Source organism: Manis pentadactyla, chromosome 7, assembly GCF_030020395.1.
Source record: "Manis pentadactyla isolate mManPen7 chromosome 7, mManPen7.hap1, whole genome shotgun sequence".
NCBI classification, from domain to species: Eukaryota; Metazoa; Chordata; class Mammalia; order Pholidota; family Manidae; genus Manis; species Manis pentadactyla.
The window spans coordinates 70,521,629-70,545,309 of record NC_080025.1 but is presented as its reverse complement, the minus strand read 5'-3'; the positions used below and the strand labels follow the sequence as shown (position 1 = coordinate 70,545,309).

Here is a 23,681-nt window from a genome sequence, read left to right as displayed (position 1 = left end):
ACCCACAGGTAATTTCTTTGGATATGTTTATACTAATCTAAAAACAAATTCATATTCTACATTTCAATGATTTGTTGGCATAGAGATATTCTTAGAAACTTTTAATTTGTTCCATATTTACAATGTTCAGTGATAATAGAACTGTCTTTGTGGAAAAACTATGATATGCACCTTGTGTATTGTGGAAACGTTTATTGCTTTGGAAAAAATAAAAATGCAGGCTTTTACTTTCTGTAGGTCTAGCTGTTCTACCTGAATTTCTCTAGTAAGGTTATTTATACTTTTTAGTTGTCTGCTTTTATTTTTTTATTTTTGCCTCACCTTAGAGTCACAGTGTAAACAATTTATTTCTGAAGTGCATTTTTATGTTGCAGAGGAAGGATCCAGCAAATGTATGGAGCGACCTCCCTGTACCACAAAAGACTATTTCCAGATCCACACTCCGTGTGATGAAGAAGGAAAGGTATAAGCTCTGTTCAGTCAACTCCATCCCTTTTTTATCCAACCCTCTGCCCAATTTGAGCAAACTCTAATTTGTTTATGAGAAACTTAAATGAGCTGATTTATAACACATGTATTTAAGAAGTATAGAGAAAATATAAAAATTTACATTGTGAGGTCTACCTTCCTGGGTTTGCTTTTTCACACCTATTACTTATAAGTGCTGTGGGTAACTTATTTGCTCTTAGACTCAGTGTTTTCACCTGTAAAATGGGACAAATATTAGTATCTACTTCAAAAGGCTACTATGAGAATACATGTGATACTCAATTTAAGGTTCCTTAGCACAGTGCCTGGCACATAATGAGTGCTCAATAAATTACTGCTATTTTTAACAGTTATATTTTTTCAGAAGTCATAATATCAGGAGGAGCGCAGCCTTAAAATCTTTACTGTGACTCACATGATGGAAATAACCTGTAATTTGTCTTTTTAAATTTATTTTATTTCTAATTGTTTGGCTACTCAATAGATTTGGTAAATAAGTGCCCTGTAGCCATAGGCAAATTCAGTTATGGTAAATTACTGTGTAAATGCATTTAGAAAACAAAGTAATTACCATTTACACAACATTTAGCCAGAGGAAAAATGCACACAGGAACTCTGTAGTTGACATGCCATTCTCTTAAAGAGCCTATAGTAGCCTATGTCAGATTGAGAAACTAAGATTAAAAAATTATTTACATCTTTGAAATAATGACATTTAATTTCTGTCTTAGTTTGGATAATACACATAGATGTCAGTATTTCTTTATTAATTTTGTATCCTTAGGTTCTGTTCTATAATTTTTATAGATTTATTTGATTTATTATTTATGATTTGTATAATTTATGTGATTATTAATCTTACCCTTAGTCCTAAGTTTACTTTTTTAACAAATTTACTTTTGAAAGCTTAAGACCAAGTACATTCTAGTATTTATAATAGAGCAAGTCCTTTCTAACTCAGAATAATTTAAGGGAAGGATAATTTAAATTAGTGGAGAATTTCAGTGATTAGGAGTATCCCTATTACTTTTAATAAGAATAGTAACTCAAAGTAACAGCTTTTAGGTGACAGGAATTAAGCATACAGTCCTGATGGCTCTACCATAATTACCAAGTAAGGGCTATTTCTATTTAGAAAATATATGTAGAGAGCGAGTAATGTGGGTTGAAAGTAATTTAGAATAATTTTTTTATAGCTAAACTTTCCTTAGCTAATTTACCTTATTAATAAATAAGGCATATTAAACGTAGTTTGTTCTATGTGATAATTATTAATTCTGCATACCAAGGCTTAAATGAATTAGATTAATATACAAATGGATCTTGTCTTTGTGATAATGGAAATATTCAAAAGTCACATATTTATTATATCAACAAATAGTTTATTATGTCAGTGAATTCTGTGATAAAATCTAGTTAACCTGAATCTGAGGTAAGTAAAGCCATATATTAAATGTAAAATACATAGAATACACACACACGTGTGTGTGTGTACATGCACCCACAGGCATGTTGTATAAATGCATACACACACATATTTTTCTGCTCAGTCTGGGTGAAGTCTGAACATGTTCTTCGTACAGAACAAAACAATGTACTACCACTCCATAAACTCAGTGATTCTTTAAAAAATGATTAAAGACTTATTTCAAGATCATGTTTCTATCTACAGAAGTAAACAAAAAACAATGGGACTAAATGAAAGATACAGTGAAGAAGTATAGATTACACATGTGAAATTAAATTTTTCCCTATTTTTGTTTGTTCCAACATTTTCATTTTGTTTTGGTTTCATCTTTTTAAAAGGTATTTTTTAAATTTTTATTTATTTTATCAAAGTATCATTGATATACACTCTTATGAAGGTTTCACATGAAAAACAATGTGGTCACTACATTCACCCATATTATCGAGTCTCCTCTACATCCCATTGGGTATCTTTAAGAGTCACTGTCCATCTTTAAAAGGTATTTTATTCTTGCTTTGAATAGCTGGGTGATTGGTTGGTAGTTTAATGATGTTTCCCAGGTTGTCCAATGGCTGTGTTTTGAACCTTTTGTCCTGTCATATTCTTGTTTTGACTGAAATTAACACAACTGTTGTATGAAGAAAGACAGAGTTTATTCAAAGTCTAACCGAGGATCATAGCCTGGGAGGATTGTCAATCAGAGTTCTGATCCGACTGCTCCAAAACCCTTTTCCTGGATACAGTTTATATACCTTTTAAACAGGGGATACTGCAGGACAAGAGGTTACATTAATCATGTATCGAAGTGGTATGTCAAGGATACATCTTGGTTAGCATCTTAAAAGAACATACTGTGCACATTCCGATGCTATGGGTATGATAGGAAGTGAGGATCAGGACTGTTAATCATTCTCCTAAAGAATTCTACCAAGGACATGAGAACTGGACACCCATCCATGTGATTTTCTTGGAGCACTCCAGGCTGTTTCTCTTTTCTGCCAGGGGTAAGGGTGTATGGCAGTCTTGCTGACACAGGTGAGAATGGCTGATGGCATCTTCACAGCATAGCATGAGTTGATCTGGCTGATGTAAGACCTCTTCAGCTGGCATAGCTCTCCTTTCTGGGGAGACCTCCACGGGGAACCATAAGAATTTTATTTCACTTTTTTTTTTCTTATTTTTCCCCTTGTTTGGAAAGGCTCATTAGGGAAATGGCTGTTGGTGTATACAGGCTTTGAACATTATAATTTATATAACACAGGAATGTTGCAAGTTTCTGTGTTCATTTTGAAGCTTATTTAATTGCTTCCTGCCTATAGGGGATGTTTTTCAGGAAAATTTTAATTGGTAACTGGAGCCATTCTACTCCTGCTTAAGAGATTCTCATTAACATCATGAAAAATATGGAATGCCTACTCATTCATTCATTCATTTATTCAGTGAATCTTTACTGGGCACTGGTTATATGCAGAGTGCTGGGTGATGTGAGTAGAGCCAAGGATAGTCTGAAGAAGGTGATAATTGTCTCCATAGATTGTAGAGCAGGGATTGTCAAACTTTAGTATGCATCGCATTCACCTGGAGGTTGTCCCTGATATTCTTGGATCTGGGTCAGGCCCTGAGAATTTACATTTCTAACAAGTTCCCAGATAATTTCCACAATTCCCTGGTAATTCTGATATTGCTGGTCCAGGATCTCAGCAATTTGAGAATCACTGTCCAGACTTAGAAGGAGAGATAGTCTGTTAAAGAAAATGAATTATTATTTACAATTGGGGTTAGGGCTTCAGCACTGAAGCCTGAGTTTATGGGGATCTGACACAGAGCTGTATAAAACTAGGCAACAACATGCAGGAAAATGTTTCTGGAAGAGCGAGCAGGAGGCTGGGAGGGAGCCTGGTGTGTCTGAAGAATTAAAGGGATTTGAGTGTGACTATAATGTGGGAGTTTGGGTGGGGAGTCACATTAGATGCAACTAATGACCAAGGCTAGTGTTGGAATAGGCATAGTTTCATAGTAGTGAGTTAACTGGTAATTTTTATGTATGTTTTGTTTTCAAAAGGTTGCTTGGAACCCAGTTTTTACATATATTGAGATATACCCATTAGCTCCATACAAATACATGCATAGATTCAGTGCTTGAGATTGGATCTCAAAAGAAAGTTGACCTGTGATAGTGGACAAGAATTCATCAAGAGAAGATGTCTTTTAATGTTAGTAACATCAGCAAATTTCTCTGTAAAATAGGAAATTTGATCAAGGTGAACTTTCCAAAAAATAAAAAAAGAGGAGCAGTTTTCAAACTAGGGAGGCATTAGCCCTCAGCTATGAACCAAAGTATGCTAGGAGGAAACAAAGAGAGGGGTCATTTTTTACAGTTAAAGTTCCTGCCCAAGTCCCCACTCAGGTCCATTTGTGCAAAGAAAGATGCACATTTGTTTAGTTCTGATTAGGTAATACAAGTCACAACTGATCATTTAACTTCCCAGCTGTTACCTGTTTAGTAGAAACACAACAGGAACTGGTTCTGCTTTAGACAGTAAACCTCAGTTTGTGGTTAACTGAGGGCACAGGATTCATATGTGGTCTCCTGTTAATACATGGCCATCAGTGGCCTCAGTTAGCCTGATGGAATCCATCTTGTTTTCTGGCATAGCTGGATTTTGGGAGAGACAGAACTCATTGGTTTTGTTTTATTTTCATAGTAAGATATTTGATAAACCTTTCCATGACCTCCCTGTAGATAAGATGGAGAATTGTGGACAAACGATATAGTTAAATAGACACATGGCTAATTGAAGAACTATATGTGAAACATTTGACTGAATAAATGGATTATCAAATGGAATGTAGTTCCTAATAAGTAGGAGTGTAGTTGGTATCATGTATTTGTTGTAGGAATATAAATTTAAAAAATATATATGCATTTTCTAACTCATACCAAGAAGAAAATGAGTTCAAATGATTTTTTTCAACATGTTATTCAAAAATCCTTAACTTGCATGAAGATGTTAGGAATAAGTATATCAAATTGTAAATCAGTAAAACTGGGAAGAATGATAAAATTAAGATTCAGAAAGACTCCAGTGTGCTTGAGCAATGAGCTCAAGCTAATAAAATCAAATTTTATTTGTGTCAAAGGAAGTCCCAGAAATAAATATATTTAGAAAGGAGAAAGCATTAACTTGCTAAAAGGGTTTCCTAGAAGACCTGGCTCACCAAATAAAAAATGCAACAGACATTTAAAGGGAAAAAAACTAAGGGTACTTAGTTTTTAATTAAGGTGTTCATGGTTGAAAAGTCACTCACTTGTTTATCATATCAATAAAGTTTGTCTCATACCTGTTTGCGAAACTCAGGGGAATACATTGTTTGTTAGGGAGTCAGCAACTTACAGAAAAAGCTTAAGGTTTTATATATTTTGGGGATGAGAACTAGACAGAATAACTTTTTTTTGGTTTGTTTTATCTCAGTCAGGGTAAAATGTACCCCCCACACCCAAACTGATTGTGGGATGTGATACACATGTTTCCTTTTAATGGTGACAAAACAAGGTGTCAGTTTTGCTTCTGGATGTGGGGATTATCATAAAATTCATTTAATTTAAAAAATACTTTTCAGAATTGGAATTGGCAAGGGCAGGGCAGACATCTTTTGACTCATGTGACTGGAAAGTCAATATAGAGCAAACAATTTTAGCAAGACACTCCCCTGCCCTTCCCATTGATATCCTTGGCTCCATTTGATTTCATTTTCAGACAGGCTTTTCCCTGTGGTACCTGATACCCACTGGCATCTCTACCCAAGTCACTATTCTCACAGCTTTTGCTCACAGGAACACAGACCACAGTTGCACTAAACACTCTGATTGGTTCATGAGCTCATATCAGACCAGCCATTCTGTCTAGTAGCATGGAAAACTCTTCTTGGGCAGCTTAGTTTGCCTGCTGAACCATGTGGCTGGGGAAGTCAGACCTTAGAACTTTCTGTTCCTTTCAGTATCACATGAGTTGGATCCTATCGAGAAAAAATGGTATCTGTTGCCACAATAAGAAGAGAGGGATTCTGCTTAGGTTCACAGAACCCATTCACTCTCACATGATATAAATAGATCTGGCAAGATTGTCTTGATATACAGGCAGTCCCCACAGAACTTTGTACATACCTCTTGATACTTACATAGTGATCATAGAAGGTTTACTAGTGTTTTGGTATTGAGCCACTTCATTTCAAATACTTAAAGATGACCATTTGCTCCATCAGACTCTCATCTTCCTAAAGACAGAAACACATTCTTAATCATTAAAAAAAAATCTCTAAGCCTAGTAGAGAACCTGGAACACAGGAGGTAGTGAAACATTGTTTGAATGAATTAACAAATGAGAGAATTAGTAACTGAATGAATGAGTAACACATTTAGAGTGCTGTGTTTTGTGCTTGAGGGCTTGAGGAAAATTTGACAAAGTAGACAGTATGTAGAGAAGAGAGGCCAGGATATTAAACTATTTTATATGAAGTATGGTTGAAATTACTTGGAATATTTTTTCAGGTAGGAAGAAAGAACATGGAAGAATCACAGTAATCTTTCTTATGTTTTTCCTACTTGCCCCAAAGAGATCTGATATTTTTCCTTTGAATACTCATGACATTTCATGTTTCTCTTGCAAATGATGATGATGACACTGATAGTAATAGTAATGATAGCACTGATAGCAGAAGCAGCTATCATTTACATAGTTGTGTGCACACTTGCTGTGTGTGTGTGTGTGTTCAAATACTGCCTCTAATTCTTTTTTTCAACAGCTGTGCAATTTAAACATTATTATACCCAGGTTGCCAGAGAGGAAACTGAGACTTAGTGAGACTAAGTGATTTCCCTAAGGTCATAGTCAAATCGAGTAAATCTTAAGGCTGGAATTCTAACCCAAATCTGTTTTCAAATGTGATGCTTTTGTATCCTTTTCATGTATTTCCTTTTTCATATTACAACAGTTTGTGAACCTGTCCAGTCCCTGTTAACTACAATCTCCTTCAGAAGTTTGTCTTAGTAATATTTAAATTTCCCTAGGGCTCCCCTGTATGTACAATAGGTACTTAATAAGAATTTCCTAAGTAGTAAGTTTAAACATTTGAAGGGAAGTCTTAGAAAAGAAAAAATAGAGTTTTCTGGTTTATTCCATAGGCACAATTCAGGCTAATCAGGCAAACTTACAGAAGGTAAGTTCCAGGGGTACATAATGATGGTCTAACAAGCCGAGCTGCCCAATTTTGGGACAGCATATTGTCAAGTAGGAAACTTTGTGCCAAGGCAAGAAGCATGCCTGGTAGGGAAGGATGTCTTCGGAGGGTGCCTTTTTGAGAGGAGATATTCGACTGTGTAACTTAGTCATCTCTTGGTCTAGGGAATTCCTGGATCATCGACTGTTTGCTAGTGTTTTGCTATCTGATTGTCTAGTCCTTTCTATACCCTTTAATGAACTTTGGTATTAAAAATTATTCCGGATGCTCACTGTTGATAAGATCGTACTTCCGAATTTTAAAGCAAGAGTAAGATGTAGGGGACATTAAAAAATGGGGTATGAAAGGATACAGGTTTTCAATCTGCCTTTCTTTCTAAGTGGTTTGAGCAGGTCAGATGTACGTGGGAGCCCATGTTTCTTAATTAGGATGATGGGAAAACACTACAGCATTTCTCAGTGATTTAGGGGTTCTAAATTGTTTAAAATAAAAATTTCATGATAGACTTCTTGAAGATACTTTTTAAAAAACAGCTCTATTGAGATATAATTCTCATATAATACAGTGCATCCATTTAAAGTGTCAGTTTAGTGTTTCCACCCCAATCTAATTTTTAGAACACGTACTCGCCTAAAGCCCTGACTAGAACCCCCAGTACAATGCTAAATCCCCATGGTGTCTTCTACATAAGGAAAGAGAGAAGGACACAGGCTTTTAAAAAAGCATCTAGAAAGGGGCAAGGAGGTAACCACAAGGGAAAACAGAAAATAGCAGAGGCATCAGAGAAAAGGAATCCAAGTGAATGCTGGTATGTAAGTGGGTGGGCTGAAGACATAATGTCCCTTTGAAAGAAGGGACAAATACAACTTGGCTAAATGGTGTTGGTAATTCTGAGAGAAACAAATGATGAATGCCCAGTGGCTTACAGCTGGAAAGGATCAAGGTTTGGGAAAGGCAGGGAGGCAAGCAATAGTCTGCCTGGTTGGGAACATCTGAGCTAGAACAGCATGGAACACAAGGCAGCCAGGTTGGAGTAGCAGTTGGGACCCTTTTCAAGCACATGTAAATTAGCTCTGATGAATTCAACCAGTGTGCAAAGCCTTGCTTCATTTGTGCAGGGACTTTTGCAGGGAGAACACTAGCAACCATGGACAAATCCAGTCCCAAAATTTGTTTAAATTTTAGTCCTCTCAGTCTTGTATTTTATTTTGATATGAGAAGCAGCTTTCCATTGCTATCTCCATGTGTTTCTTAAAAGCATATTTTATTCATGCTTAGTACAAATATGTTTGGACATTATAGCTCTTCTGTAAACCTAAGGGCAACCTGGTAAGTTTTGCTCTATTAGGGTTTGGGTTTTATAAAACATTTCATAATTTTATCTAAACTTGCCAAAGAATGAATTGACTGTTGGTTTTTCACCTGCACTATAAGCCATCTGGTGCTAAGTATCACTAATATTAATTATTGTCTTTCTCCAGTCAGCCAGACTTGAAAACATCTGTCCACATTAGGAAGAGAGGCACAGAATCAATCTGCCATGCGAAACAAGAGGCTTTGTAAATTAAACTTTTACTATAGAGCATTTGAAATTTGACTTCTAAGTGTTTAAACTTAGTGCACATTTTCTAATTTGCCATTATTTACTGTGCTTGGATTGAAAATCATGTGGTTAGCTGACTTGTCAAAAATATATTTCCCTATTTTGTTTTTTTACCCTTACCAAACTGACTTTCTTGACTAGTGCTACTTTACTGTTTTCTTAGCTCTGTATGACTTTTGGGCTAGTGGTTTAACAGCTCCTATCCAGAGCTTCCTCATTTACAAACATGAGGATAATGATCCTGGCTTCTCCAAGTGTTGGAGGTCACATGAGTCTCCAGGATCAGTCCCCAGGGCTCAGCCTCAGCATTGCCCCCACCTCCCAGCGGGAACCAACAATTCCCAGCACACCGAACTCAGTAGGTCACACCTAACTCAGTGCAACTTCAACTGATGTCAAAATAAAGCAGCAAATTTGTGAGTTGACTAAGATTCGAAATTTGTTTTTTATACTTGTTAAGCCAGAATTTTACAAAGACAAACCCTCAAGTACAACGATGTATCATTGGCTTAGATTCTCTAAATTTATATTGCCTTTCTCAGGGGAGTTGAGAACCCCTTAGAGATATAGGATCTAGTTTATGTTTCAGTTCTTAAGGAAGCTCCAGCAGGAGCAGCCGTTCTTTCACAGACGGTAAGAGAGAGGCAGATGGGTGAAGTGGCTGGTTAACTGTATCATGACGTAGGCCATAAAATGAATGTAGAAAGAGTTGTAAAAGGAAAAAAAATGGTATTTTTAATTCTGTTGAATGTCTACCTTTCAAAGCATCTTCTTAAGCAGGCTTCTTCAGATAAGGTAATTTACTTCCCATAAGAGAATACACTGAGAATGAAATTGAGTGACCTAGAGGGTTTACTATACATAACTTTCCATTAACTGGAAATAGCTATAGAGAATTGCCTTTAATTTTGGTTTTGCAGCTTCAGTATTGGCCTTATTATTGCAGAATTTGGTTTGAAGGGGAAAGAATATCCTCAAGAGATTATATGTCTAATGAAGGAAACCTTTAGTCTTTTCTTGAAAACTGTATTTAGTTATGAAGTTATTTATATTTCCCTTTGCATTTAGAATTCTTTTTTCCCCACTGAGCATATCACATTTGTTTGTGAAATGGCTAACTCATTTCATGTTTCTAATTTCAAAATGAGAATAATTTTATAATCACAACTTACTGGGTTTCACTGAGTCATAGCTATTTTGTTGAATTTTGTTTTGTGTGGAGGTGTATGCACGAGTAAGAAAGATGAAAAAAAAAATCAAGTTTGAAAGACTTCTCTCCTTGAGTGTAGAGGCTGTCTTAGTCCTGATGTTAGGAGCAAATGCAACAGGGTCTAGAATTAGAAATATAGTCACAGCTCTTGAAGTCAAACATCAGGTTATTTGAAAAGACTCAGAGCAAGTACCGGTATTTATGTTATAAAAGGATTGAAATGTGAAGCTTTTTAAAAATATTCTTTTTTAAAAATAAGTCTTTTCTTTTGTGATCATGATGTCCAAAGCATGCTGATGTGTGCAGTGGGTGAGGGAAAGGAAGAGAGTAGTGGAGGTCTCAGAATGAAAAAGATTGTCTCTGCAAAAAACTATGTTATGGAATAAAGTGAATAAGTGGCTGGAAGAATAAGGGCTGTAATCATGTTATCTATATTTTAAAGAGGAATTTCACGATGAGGAACATGTTGTGTTTGAGATAAGGCTGCCTGTAGGTTAGGGTAAAAACATGTGGAAGTGAAGGATATTTCCTCACCAGTTTTTTCTGTCTCATTTTGATACTAATGTTTTAGATTCTCTTTAGCTGGTCTCTCTGTTCTTACACTACTTGGACTTTTCCTAGGTTGTCAGTTTAACATTTTTGTAATTGGAAGTAAAGCAAATAAAGCTTGTTATATAACGTGCAAGCTTGTTTTGCAGACACAGATAATGTACAAGTGGATAGAGCCCAAGATCTGCCGGGAGGATCTTACAGATGCTATTAGGTTGCCCCCTTCTGGAGAGAAGAAGGATTGTCCACCTTGCAACCCTGGATTTTATAATAATGGATCGTCTTCTTGCCATCCCTGCCCTCCTGGAATGTTTTCGGATGGAACAAAGGGTAGGATATCAACTGGTCCAAGAATTAAACCTTTAGCAAAATAATCTTGTTGGACTTTGTGATCATGTTTAAAATGATATTTCTTATGGAACAATTCTTTATAAACACGCACTTATAGAGACTGAAGAGTTGAGAAGTAGAGTAATGGAATTGTGAGGCTGCAATGACTTATCATAGGGATAGCTTTCTCATGGTATTTTGTTTAACACCTCCTAATGAGATGACTTTCTGCCTTTGGATAGTGATAAGAATATTCTACCATAATAAGTGATTAAGGATAAGCACTCCTTTTCCAGTGTGTGTGTGCACATTTATTAATGCAAGCTTAGAATATAACATATTTCAGCTGTGGAATAGTGAGTCACAGTTTGTGCTACAATAATGGCAAGAACTGTTCTTTTTGATCAAAGGGCATTAAAATTGTCCCTAAATAAATTGTTTCAAAGTGTACAGTTGGGAAAATTTTACTTGATTATAGCCATGCCATGTATTTAATATCCAGAGCCTTTGAGAGAGAGCATATAAAAGGACTTGAGAGTCAAACTGACTTGGGTTTGAATCCTCATCCTGCAGGCTACCAATGTATGATTTATTAAAATTGCTTAAACCTTTTGAACCTCAGTGTCCTCATCTGTAAAATTACGGGTAATAATATCTAGCTCAGTCATCATTGAACAGGTTATGTAAAAATGTCTCCTGTAGTACTTTGGTACCAGGAAATGTTTGCTTAATGAACATTTTCTCTCCCTTCTCTTACTGATATGATAATGCAAAATATCTTGGGTAAATTAAAGAATGGTTGAAAAAAGACCCTTCCATTTCAATGTTGCAAATGTTTAAATCAGGCTTATTTATAAACTGAACTCTTCCCAAACCCCTCAATTCCCAGTATCATTTTTCAATATAGCCAATATTTTGAATTTCAAGTAATCAGTCCATAATCAAATGGCATGATACTCTGTTAATTTAAATAACTGATAGAAATGGTGAAATATTTTCTTATTCAAGAATTGGAGGGAGTTTGATTCTAAATCACATCTAAAAGAACTTGTTTTAGAATTACTCTTGGCTTGTGGGGTGTGATTCAGTATTAGCAGTTACTCGAGAAATAACGGGAAAATAATTTTAAAAGATTTTTATATTTGTTCTTTTCCTTTTCCATGTTAGTCAGGCATATGTGTACATGTTATATCCAGAATTATTGTTCTTTCCAGATTGCTTCAAAAAGGTTTCTTAAGGGAGTTGGTGGCCCAGTATCTCCTTCCCACTTCCCTCTCTGCTAACTAAAGTTTGGTAGTGCTTGGTTTTTATAGTCAAAGAGGAAGAGGAATTTGTATGGATGCAGTTTAATTGCAATTGTTCACCCATTGTGTCCTGTAGAATGTAGGCTGTGTCCAGCAGGAATGGAGCCTGCACTCGGGTTTGAATATAAATGGTGGAATGTCCTTCCTGGCAACATGAAAACTTCCTGCTTCAATGTTGGGAATTCAAAGTGTGATGGAATGAATGGTGAGTTCAAAATCAGCCTTCAAATACATTTTGGCAATACAAACTCTTGGGCTCAGCTCAGCTAAAACATACTAAATATGGGTATAAGGAACTTCAATCTTGTCATTTGATCAGGCCTGTCTTCCAGCCTTTACATCAAATAATAAATGCAGTGTCATAGCCAGATGACTTTCCTATAAGAGTATAAACGATTTTGCTTGTTTATGGAGTCAGATTTGAAGTAGATGTTGAGGATCATAATTTTTGGCTATAAATACCAGAATATATCACCAAGGGAAGGAATGAAATCTATGTTGTTTGCCATTTTGAAGGATAATATGACAGCATTTCTACCCAGACTGATTTAGTCTGGCTCAGCACTGAGCCATAGTATGAGGTTAAATCATCTCCTCCTCCCAGGCCTGTGAAATCTATGACCATGTTTACAAAATTTATATGACCCCCACTTACTGAAAACTAGGAAATAGATGGCAAAGGTTCTATATAATGGTTGCTGAATTTTGTTTTAACATTTTAAGTGCTTGGGGATTCTAACATTTAGTTGTTCTGCAATATTTGTTTGTTGAATGGATGACAGTATCTATGTATGCATTTTTTAACTTGATGCTAGGAGTAGGTGTTATAAAAACTAGGGTTTTATACCAAAGCGCATCCTTTATTCTTATCAACTCACTTTTTCTCCATGTTATATTTGATATTGTAAAGAAAACCTTGCTCTTTATTTGCATCTGCTTTAAATCAGTACTTATCCAAAAAAACCGACTTCAGATGTAGGAAGTGAGTTGTAAACATGAGTACAGAGGTTGACAAATAGTAGGTCCTTGAATAATGTTGGTTAAGCAGATGAATAAAGAAGAGAAAGACAAAGCCTTAATATATATTGAACATCATGAAATACTAATCTTTATTGACCAATAATCCCACTTCAAGGAAGTTTTCCTAAGGGAGAAGAAGAAAAAATACAATTGTTATTATCTGACCATGAGGGTTTGTATTCCTAAAAGATCCTATGACTGAATTCCTAGTTGAGAAACTTAACACCTATTCGAAAAATTAGTTCGGGGAGGCAAAGTATTGAATGTCTCTCTGAAAGCATCAGTACATTTGTGTGTGTGTGTGTGTGTGTGTGTGTGTGTGTGTGTGTGTGTGTGTGTGTGTGTGTGTGTCTGTCTGTCTGTTCACTTAGTAGGAAAGATTATCTGGAACTTTTGAATTTTTAGAGGACTTACTCTTAGTCTAACTCATGATAATACTTCATTTACTTGCTTCTTTAACTGGAGGCTAAAATTTAAATTTTTGCTAATTTTCAGAAGTGCTCAATTTTTAAGTGCACATCTCTGCAGTATTTGTATGTGACACTGGAATAACAAATAGGAATGTGAAAAATGCAAAGATAAAAGGTGCTGTATATTTTTGTGATTAGGTGGTTCAATAGCCAAACTTGAGAGGAGTACCACTCAAAAGAATGGGGTCAAAGCAAGAAATCCAGGTGCAGCCTGTCTCATGAGGTAGTTTCTCAGCTATGAAGTTCAAGGGGATGTTCTTTGGCCAGCTTGGCTTTGTAACTTGCAGTGCTTTGAGATTCATGTATTCTCAGCCTGAAGTTTGCACAGTTGCCGAACAGATGTTTAGAAGTAAATCTATATGTGCTGGAATTTTTCATAAGAGGAATTCAAAGTTTGGTGACAAGCTACTGTTTATTCATGAAGATGTTCATTGAGCATTATCTATAATTATAAAAATTAAATAGTCTAAATATTCAACAATAGAATAATGCTTAAGAAAGTTATCCTATACTTGTCAGATAAAATGTTATGCAAGCATTAAAAATGGCAGCCATATGGAAAATAATTTGGCAGTGTTCCAAGACTTCTGAATATTCCTATTCTCCAACCCATAAATTGTACTTCTGGGAATTTATACTAAGTAAACAATGTGATGTGAAGAAAGATATTATATGCAAGTATGTTGACTCTAGCATTTAGGAGGAGAAAAACTAAATTTTCACCAATAGGATAAGATTAAATTAAATCAAAATGTAACCATGCAATGTACTGTTAAATAATTAAAATTAGATAGAGAAATAATTTTTAATGGGGAAACATTTTCAATATAAAGATTATTAGAAAAATAAGAAGATAATGCTAAATGAAAAAATCAGAAAACAAAGTAGATTATACACTGAAATCTAAGGTATAGTAAAAAGAAGTGTACACTAGAAGAAGATTGAAAAGCAATACACCAAAATGTTAAGAAGCTATCACTTGGGAGTGGAAGGTTTCTGGGAAGTATGTATTGCTTCACTGTTCTCATTTAGTTTACTATATTTATTAAATATTCCTCCTGGACATTGCTTTCAAAATCAGCATGACAGCACAAATACTGGTTCAGAAATACATTTATTTGACCTAATGATTCTTTTACTGGGATACTTTTCTAGGAAAATACAGAAAAACCTTACTCAAAATAAGTTCATTATAGTGTCACTTATACTAGCTAAAAGGCAAAAACAATTCAAATAGTTAAACGGGAGGCAAGTCCTGTAATGTGAGTGGTTTGGTACATTATGGGAATTAATTATATCTATCTACATAGTAAACTTAATACAGTCATTATGTTGGTGAAGCATTTATACACAAAAATGCTTATGTAATAATGTTAACTTATAATACCATAATACAAAATGTTACTAACACTAAAATATGATATCAAACACATATGCATCAAGAAATAGTGAAAGACCTCAAAATGTTAGTAGTGTTTTTTTTTCTGGGTGATGAGATTATAAGTAATTTTAGTCATCTTTAACTTTTTCTGTGGCTTTCAGAATTTTATAGTAAATAGGATTTCTGAAAACATGAATGATAATATATGGGAGACGCTTTCTCCTTTCCTCATTTCAGCCTGGGGTGTGTTGATTGTTTCTGGCAGAGGACAGACCTTCCCTCCCCCGGGTGAGGCTGTATCACTCCCCATTATTGACAACTGCTAGCATGTTCTCCTTCATTTTCTGTTGACTCCTCAATGAGGTAGACCCTCTCTTGTCTTTCTGTTCCCAAGAATAGAACTCTGGTTCCCAAATCTTCACTGAGTAATTTGAAGTTTCTGTTTTCCACTGGTTACCTGAAGACTAAAATTTTCCATTTTAATGTATTAGAACGGATAAAGACTATCTTTTTCTTTTTAAAATCATACCTCATTGAGAAAGCTGCTGTTAGTTTTCCCATTAAATAACTTTCAGGTAAAAATATACATTACTTGATTCTTCCTGGGTAATCATGTGAAATGTCTTTATTGGCATCTAAGACTCCATGCAGTTTGCAACTGCATTTTAAAAATAGGGAATTCTTTTGGAGTATTTCTAGCTTTGAACATAATCATGAATAGTCCTTTTTTTTCCTTAACTTTATTTAAAAAGACTGTTGAAAATCATTAATGGAATTTTTACCAATGAAGATGACTTTTCTCATTTCCAGGTTGGGAGGTGGCTGGAGATCATATCCAGAGTGGGGCTGGAGGTTCTGATAATGATTACCTGATCTTAAACTTACATATCCCAGGATTTAAGTAAGGAAAACCAATTCTGATTCCCTTCTGTAAGAATCCTCATGCCTGTTTCCCTATAGAAATGGATGAAGTAGGACTGCATTTATAAAATATATTAATATTGTAATATACTTAGCACATAAGCTGTCATAGGATAATGTATTATATTTAAAATATCTATAATGTATTACATTTAAAGATCAGTGATTGAGAAGCTATAACTATTAGTTGAATATTACTTAGATGAAGCTGAAGGCTTTTAATGGTGTTTTTTTCCAAATATAATAAATGTTTCTTGGATGCCTAATGATGAGGCCTTTGTCCAAGTTGTTTGCAGGAATATCTTTTGGTGTATGTATTTATTTTTCTCTCAGTTCTATCTGTAAAGCAGTATGTTACAAGTTGTTTAATCTCATTTTGCTTTAGTTTCCCATATTGAAATTTCCCAGTAGGAGTCTTTTTCTTGCTTTAGGATAGTTTGTAGCATTTACAACCAGGTGAGTCAAGCAGACTCCACTTTGGAACAAAGGGTATGGTGCGTGCAGAGATGGAGTGAGGAAGGAGCTGTGCTGGGGGTGGGGAGGGTAAATAGATGGCAGAGAGAAGAGTGTGGCTTTCAGCCTAATGGAAAAAGTGACTTAATTTTGTTATAGACTCTGTTTAGAATATACTATAAATATTGTAATTTTAAATTCTCAAATAGACCACCAACATCTATGACTGGAGCCATGGGTTCTGAACTGGGAAGAATAACGTTTGTCTTTGAAACCCTCTGTTCGGCTGATTGTGTTCTGTATTTCATGGTGGTAAGTGAAAAAGTGGCTTTCAAAGGTGGATTTCTAAGCTTAGCATTCTCTTCAAGTATGGATTTATTTATGCAAGTTGAGATAAGAATGTCACTTTTATTTTTCTTAGGGCCTTCCAAAAACATTAAAAAATGTCTAAAGGAGTTTCTAAGAATTGTGTAATGAAGCCCGCAAAGAAAGCATTCATTTTTTGTTGGGAGGGCTGAGTGAGGGGGCCTGGGCAACCCACAGAAGTCAGGAATATTGACCTGGTAGAAAATTCCTTCAAAAAATATGCCACCAGAAAATGAAAATTCTTGTCTAGTAACCATCTACAAGTCTAACCATCAGGAGGGGAAAATAATTATTAATAAGTGAGGGCAGGAAATAATGCAGGTGTGGAACATTGGGCAGGAAGGAAACTATTCCTTGTTAAATTTAATAAATGTGGACAAATGTCTTTACTAAGTACATGTCAAAATTTTACCCCCTTTTCCTAGTTGTCCTATATATCTCAAATCTTGGCTTGAGAAAAGTAGCAACACAGAATTCATGAAGAACTCATGTAGGTATTAGAAAGTCACTGACTGAGATTTTAGTATCATAATTAAGTTTTTCCATCCAAAGATCATTTAGAAGGTGGTTAGCAGTCCTTTAACAATTTCCTCTATGGTATACAAAATTTATAGAGATTTGCATATTTATTTGTGATTACTAATAGTTTAACTGAAAGCAGACTATTTTGTTCTGAAAGAAAAAAAGACTTTGTGATAGTAAGAGAAGATCATGAGTAACACATCCATCTGTTAGACCACAAATAACCAGTAAGTCTTCAATTTTTCCAGCTCTGCCTCCTTATTTCTTTAATCTGTAGTTTCTCTTCATACTCAGGGCATCGTGGAGATTCAGACTCCTTATACCTCAACAACAGTCTCCTGTCAATTCTTCTCTTATACAGCAGAGGCATCCACAGCAAATGTGCCCATTAGCCTCGATGCTCTTAATGTCTGTGGTGGTGGTTCTTAAAGTGTGGTCTCTGGACCATCATCACCAGCATCACCTGGGAACTTATAACAAATACCAGCTTCTGAGCCTTATCCTAGTCTTAATGAGGGATTCTGGTGAGGGTGCCTAGCAATCTGTATTTTAGCAAACTTGAAGGTAGTTCTGATACACACCAAAGTTCGAAAGCCAATAGCCTATGAACTCATTTAAAATTATTTAAAAGCCATCTCTATGGCTTTTTGTACTGTTTGTCTAGCCTCCGTTATCAGACTTACTGTTACTACTGACCCCTATTTGACACCTTGAATTTAGTGGAACACCTTCTATTTTTCATTTCTTGTGCCTTGATACTCTAAGCTAGAATGGCACCCTCTTCCTTTTGCTCTTTTGTCTGGTGAACTCCTATTCAAACTTCAGGGGCACCTCAAACTTCACCTCTTCCAGGAAGCTTTCTCTCATTCCTGTAAGTAAAGTTAAGCAGTCCTTCCAGCATGCTCTTAAAACCCTTTAAGAAAACCCAGTTTGACTTATTTATTTTTTAAGTGTGTTTTTAAAAATTGAAGTATACACAGTGATTCAACAGTTACATACCTTATTGAATCCTCACCCCACTGGAACAGTTGCTAGTGTAACGAGTACTACTTACAGAACCATTGACTATATTCGCCATGTTGCATTTCCATTCCAGTTTTAATTATGTGAATGTATTCCTGTTTATTTTTTGGTCTCTTAATTGACCAAGCACTCCTAAAGGAATCACAGGTGTACTTATTTTAGTAAATCAATCAGAGTTTTTAGCTGATAGCAGATTCTGTGAGTTTTTTTCCTTTCTATGATTTGGTCTCCTCATAGGATTTTTAAAGCTATCAATAAAATAGCATATAACAATGTTTTAAAAATCAGTAATGTTTTACAAGTATAAGATGGCATTGTTTGCAGCAATGCAATGAATTCCACTTATTATTGGAACGCACATCCAGAAGGATGGTGTTTAACAAAGTATGATCTGTATATTATGATTTCCTTTTAGGAAGTGGCATGTATGATGATTTGGTCATTTGGTAATGTGGGGAATTCTGTGATGTATGACAAGCACATTCTGTTATTCTTATCTGTGGTGTAAACTCAAGATGCACCTCTTTATAGCATATCTGATTACTTTATAACATGGTTGACTCATATGTTTATATCACAGAAAGAAAGAGACCTGCCTTGAGCTTATGCCACTGTATTATCAACACCCCAGATAACTAACAGAAGCCCATCCAAATTCCTAAGTCCTCTAGTAGGATTTCTGCAGGGAAGACTAATTAGAACATTCAGGTAGCCTTGGTTTTCATTTCAAATAAATTAGATGTTTAATACATTATTTGGTTGACTTATATTTGTTTTCTGACCATTTCTAACCATGTTAATGACATTAGTTGGGATGTAAAACATTTGTAAAATATCCTGAATTATTTTTTAACTGTTTTTAAGTGTGTTTTTAAAAATTGAAATATACACAGTGATTCAACAGTTACATACCTTATTGAATCCTCTAGGCTTAGCTAAGGAAGCCAGAAATAAAAAATTGTCCCAATTAATCATTTTGGAATTCAAATACACACAGGAGAATATTTCATGAACATAAAATACCATTCTCGTTAATCTGCCTTGGGTAAGCCTAAAGTTGCAAGTACAATTCAGAGGAATTTAGAATTTCTGTGCAAGAGATGCCTGTTGGAATCTCTAAGAAAAAAGGGTAAAAATGGAAAAGGCCTTTCCATTCTAGGAGGATCCTAGAAGTTTTTATGGTGAGAAGTTTGAGGAATTATGTTTCCCGTCATAAAATGTATTTCCTAAACTAGAGTCAGACACATATACAAATCTCCAAAATCCTATGCTTTGAGACATCTTTCAGGTTATATTGACAATGTGGTTGGTATGTTGTGGTTACTAAACCAGTGAATGCTTGTGTATATTTTTTTCTACTGTATTTTAGGATATCAATAGAAAAAGTACCAATGTGGTGGAGTCATGGGGTGGAACCAAAGAAAAACAAGCTTACACCCATGTTATCTTCAAGAATGCAACATTTACATTTACATGGGCATTCCAGAGAACTAATCAAGGTCAAGATGTAAGTTTCAAGCATGTTTGTTTTTTGTTTTGTGTTTTTCTTTCTTTTTTTTTTAACAGATGATTTCTCTAATAGAGATTCATACGAAGTGATCACTCAAATCTTCTGGAGGAAAAATCTTAGCTTTTTATTGATGTGTCATCATTTGGCTGTGGAGTGGATTGGTATAAAAATGGTATTTTTTCAGTTTGTTTTTTTGAGAATAAGAATGTATGAAATGGAATAACTATATATCTTTGAATTGTTTTACATTCTGACCAAATAGATTGCTGAAACCTTAAGAGAAAAAAATCTAATTTTGTAGTTATTTAAAAACTTACTTTCAAAGCTTTCTGAGACTGTGAGAGGGCTGGTGACTTTCTTCCTGTTCGTCTGAATGATCTGACATTTATCCAGGAGCTATTACATGGTGTTCATTTATTATTTCATTACAGTGATGTCTCCTTTTACGTCATGTTTGTATGCACACACAGTGGGCTAACACACAGAATTAGTTCTCTTTTATTTTCCCTGATAGAACTTAATCCTTCTGTACGTAAATTCCATTGTTTGTTTCAATAGTAGCAGGACTGTGATTTGTGAGGCTCTCCATAGATGTGATCTTCCCAAGGTGAGAACAAAGTAAAACACCTTTTCAGAAGCTGCCTTAAAGATGCGGTGGCAAACAGAGGATTTTCTCTTTTCTCTTCAGGCCTTCTGTGGGGAACCGATTCTCCAGATTTTACTTGTCTGTGGTTGTTCTTTATGAGTGTTCCGGTCCCCATCATGAGGAGCATGACCCCGCTGTGGAATGCTTCCTCGCCTTCCTTTCATCTTTGCCCCAATCAAAAAATATTAAGTAGTCAGGGGAATGGTGCTCCATACTAATAGAGTGATACCTTCTGCTTGATGGAAGCTAGACCTTTATTAACTCGGTGCTGCAAGAAAGAAAAGTATAGTAAGACCTAGGTTTTTGCTGTTATGCATCCCTTCAATAGAAATCAATACCTCTCTAGGACTTTCCTGAGAGAGGGAGAGAAAGACACAGGAGCAGTGTGATTGCATCAGTACTATATACAGTGTTCAGGTGAGGAGCAGCATCTTTGTCTTCCAAGACTTTCTAATCCTTAGTCCAAGTCTTTTCCATGCTGCTACACTGCAAATATTCTGTTGTATCATTACATTTGGGCTTATACATAAATAAACAATATTGGGAGCATTAGACCCTACCTTTTCTTCAGATGTAAAGTTGATAAGTATGTGTGAGTTTGTACCAATTATGCCATATCTCATGGTGCTTGTAGCAAAACTGGAAGTCCACTACTGTGGAAATTAGCTTCTAGTGCTAAGATTTAAGATAAATAAAGAACCAAAAGAGAATAATATTAATCCATTGTCAATTACAAACTATTAGGCTGGAACACTCTGCTTAGTTTGGTGATGCCAACATAAAACTCTCTGGTTGTACAACTAAGTTCCAAGGCAGAAGTCATTCCTTTCTGCTCTCTTTTTAGAACAGACGGTTCATCAATGACATGGTGAAGATTTATTCCATCACTGCCACTAATGCAGTGGATGGGGTGGCATCCTCGTGCCGTGCCTGTGCCCTCGGGTCTGAGCAGGCGGGCTCATCGTGTGTCCCCTGCCCCCCAGGCCACTACATCGAGAAGGAAACCAGCCAGTGCAGGGAGTGTCCACCTGACACCTACCTGTCCGTACGCCAGGTCTATGGCGAGGAGGCTTGCATTCCCTGTGGGCCTGGCAGCAGAAGTGCTCAGGTGAGTCTGTTTCTTACCCCAGCAAAGCACATTTTACTAGAGAAACTCAGCAGTTGCCTTTAAGGTTTCTCCAGGAGCTACAACGTTGCTAGTTATATTTACAAATGGCTTTTTCGTCCCCTTTCTTGTTTTCTCTCCTCTTACATTTATTGAGCATTAGTATGTGCCATGAAAGTGCTGGTTTCTAGGGACATAAAATATTTAGAAAAGCACTGATATAAGAATGCTTCCCAAAAATATGAAAATTGAGGTGCTGTGTGTTTTGTGAAAACAGAGGAGGTAAACTACCTTTGGCAATAGGCACATATGGAGAGCAGCAAGTTAATCTTAAAACATTTTAAGAGCAAAGATTAATGTTATAGGTGAAGGAGAATGTTTTATTGTCTATTTAAACTGGGAGAACAGGGACTTTTTACTATTTATTATAATGCCTTTCTCCAAGAAACTAACCTTAGAATAACTTAATTCTTTAAAAAAGATGTTGAATGTTTTGAACTTTGCTTAGGAAAATCTAGTTAGCAGTTAGAAATTCTGTATATTAATATGGTAAAACATAGCTAAGTCAAAGCTAGTGAAATAATTTTTAAACCTAGAACTTTTTTTGAAACATTTTTGATAGCAGCCAGTATGTTCCTTCCTTCTTTTGTGTTTTTCATTTCTTAATCTTTAATCAAAGGACCACTCAGTTTGCTACAGTGACTGCTTTTTCCACCATGAAAAAGAAAATCAGAGTTTGCACTATGACTTCAGCAACCTCAGCAGCGTGGGCTCGTTAATGAATGGCCCCAGCTTTACCTCCAAAGGAACAAAATACTTCCATTTCTTCAATATTAGTTTATGTGGGCACGAGGTGAGTTTTGGCTGTCAAGGTGAAACGGAAATATAGTTCACCTCTGATTGAGTTGATATTTTCTCTGTTGATGGCCCAATAAAATCATTGTGGAAAATAACAAGCAAATGTCAGAGACCGAGTTTTGATTGTTTAAATCCTCTGTTGCCTCCTAACATGTTGGCAGCTTTCTCTACCGGGGTGGGGTGGGGGCAACCTTGTCTGGTTCTCAGTCCATCAAAGCACTTAGTTAAGCCTCAAAGCTTGGAGCTGTCATTTTTGTAAAGGTGGGCCAGGCATGTCAATGCCACCTAATTTTTAGGCAGGCAGTTATGGTTTGAGAAGGTTCTACTGTTGTTTATATTGCCAACTTAAAAGAAAAAAGGCTATCAAGAGGAAGTTTGTCCAGAAACAAAAAGGAAGTAAGCAGGGAACAGATGTTATTTGATCAGGTAACCTCTGCTGAAAAATTATCAGATCTTATTTTCTGTGGTAAGAAGCAGAATTTTAATCAATACTGGTAATGGGGAGAGTTACAGGACTCTATGTCTGATATTTTTATAGGCATATGAGTTTGGGATTGGGGAAATATCTGTGTATATGGACCATTAGCAAAGGTAAAATATAATTAGGCATTTCCTCCATGTTTTGTTCCATATTCACTCCTGTATCTCTGATGGTCTTCATTAGGAGATGCTGTGTCAGACTTTGTGCAAGGGGATAAAGATCTGATGACCACAAAAGTGTTCAAACCAAAAGCTCTATAAATTTAACACAGTAGGACATTGTCCCTGTCCTGATTTTACCTAGGGTGATCCTAAAGCACTCACTAGATTGGTAGTCTCTCAGTTGACTCAATAAAGAAATATCTATTGAATACCCGTTATGTTAAATACCGTGTCAATTATGTTAAATACTCTGAATCAGATTAATTCCATTTTATATCACACTTCTCATTCATGTTCCTGTGTCACCACTGTCTTTTCTCCTATCTTTTTTCCTTTGCTCATCTGTCTTCTTTCTCTTTCTCTCCTTTTTATTCTTGTCCTTTTCCTTTCACTGTGTTTTCCTCTTTCTTTCTTTTTTTTAGATAATTATTTTTTATTGAAGGGTAGTTGACGCACAGTATTACATTACATTAGTTTCAAGTGTACAACACAGTGATAAAACATTTATACATTTATATACATAATTCTAGGTTCCAGCTATCACCCTACCAAGCTGTTACAATATCTTGACTA

At 35.7% G+C, this 23,681-nt stretch overlaps 1 protein-coding gene across 2 annotated transcripts in view; it reads left to right on the top strand.

The window, feature by feature from the left end:
• The window catches only part of ELAPOR2 (endosome-lysosome associated apoptosis and autophagy regulator family member 2), a 193,349-nt gene that overhangs the window by 119,691 nt on the left and 49,977 nt on the right, over window positions 1–23,681 (top strand). The window contains exons 8-15 of one of the 2 annotated variants that reach the window (XM_036911855.2): window positions 375–463; window positions 10,707–10,887; window positions 12,268–12,396; window positions 15,873–15,963; window positions 16,646–16,748; window positions 19,717–19,854; window positions 21,348–21,611; window positions 22,288–22,461. In XM_036911855.2, the coding sequence (XP_036767750.1) occupies window positions 375–463; window positions 10,707–10,887; window positions 12,268–12,396; window positions 15,873–15,963; window positions 16,646–16,748; window positions 19,717–19,854; window positions 21,348–21,611; window positions 22,288–22,461 (1,169 nt within the window). The remainder of the gene's footprint in view (window positions 1–374; window positions 464–10,706; window positions 10,888–12,267; window positions 12,397–15,872; window positions 15,964–16,645; window positions 16,749–19,716; window positions 19,855–21,347; window positions 21,612–22,287; window positions 22,462–23,681) is intronic. The other variant, XM_057504468.1, reaches the window with a different exon arrangement.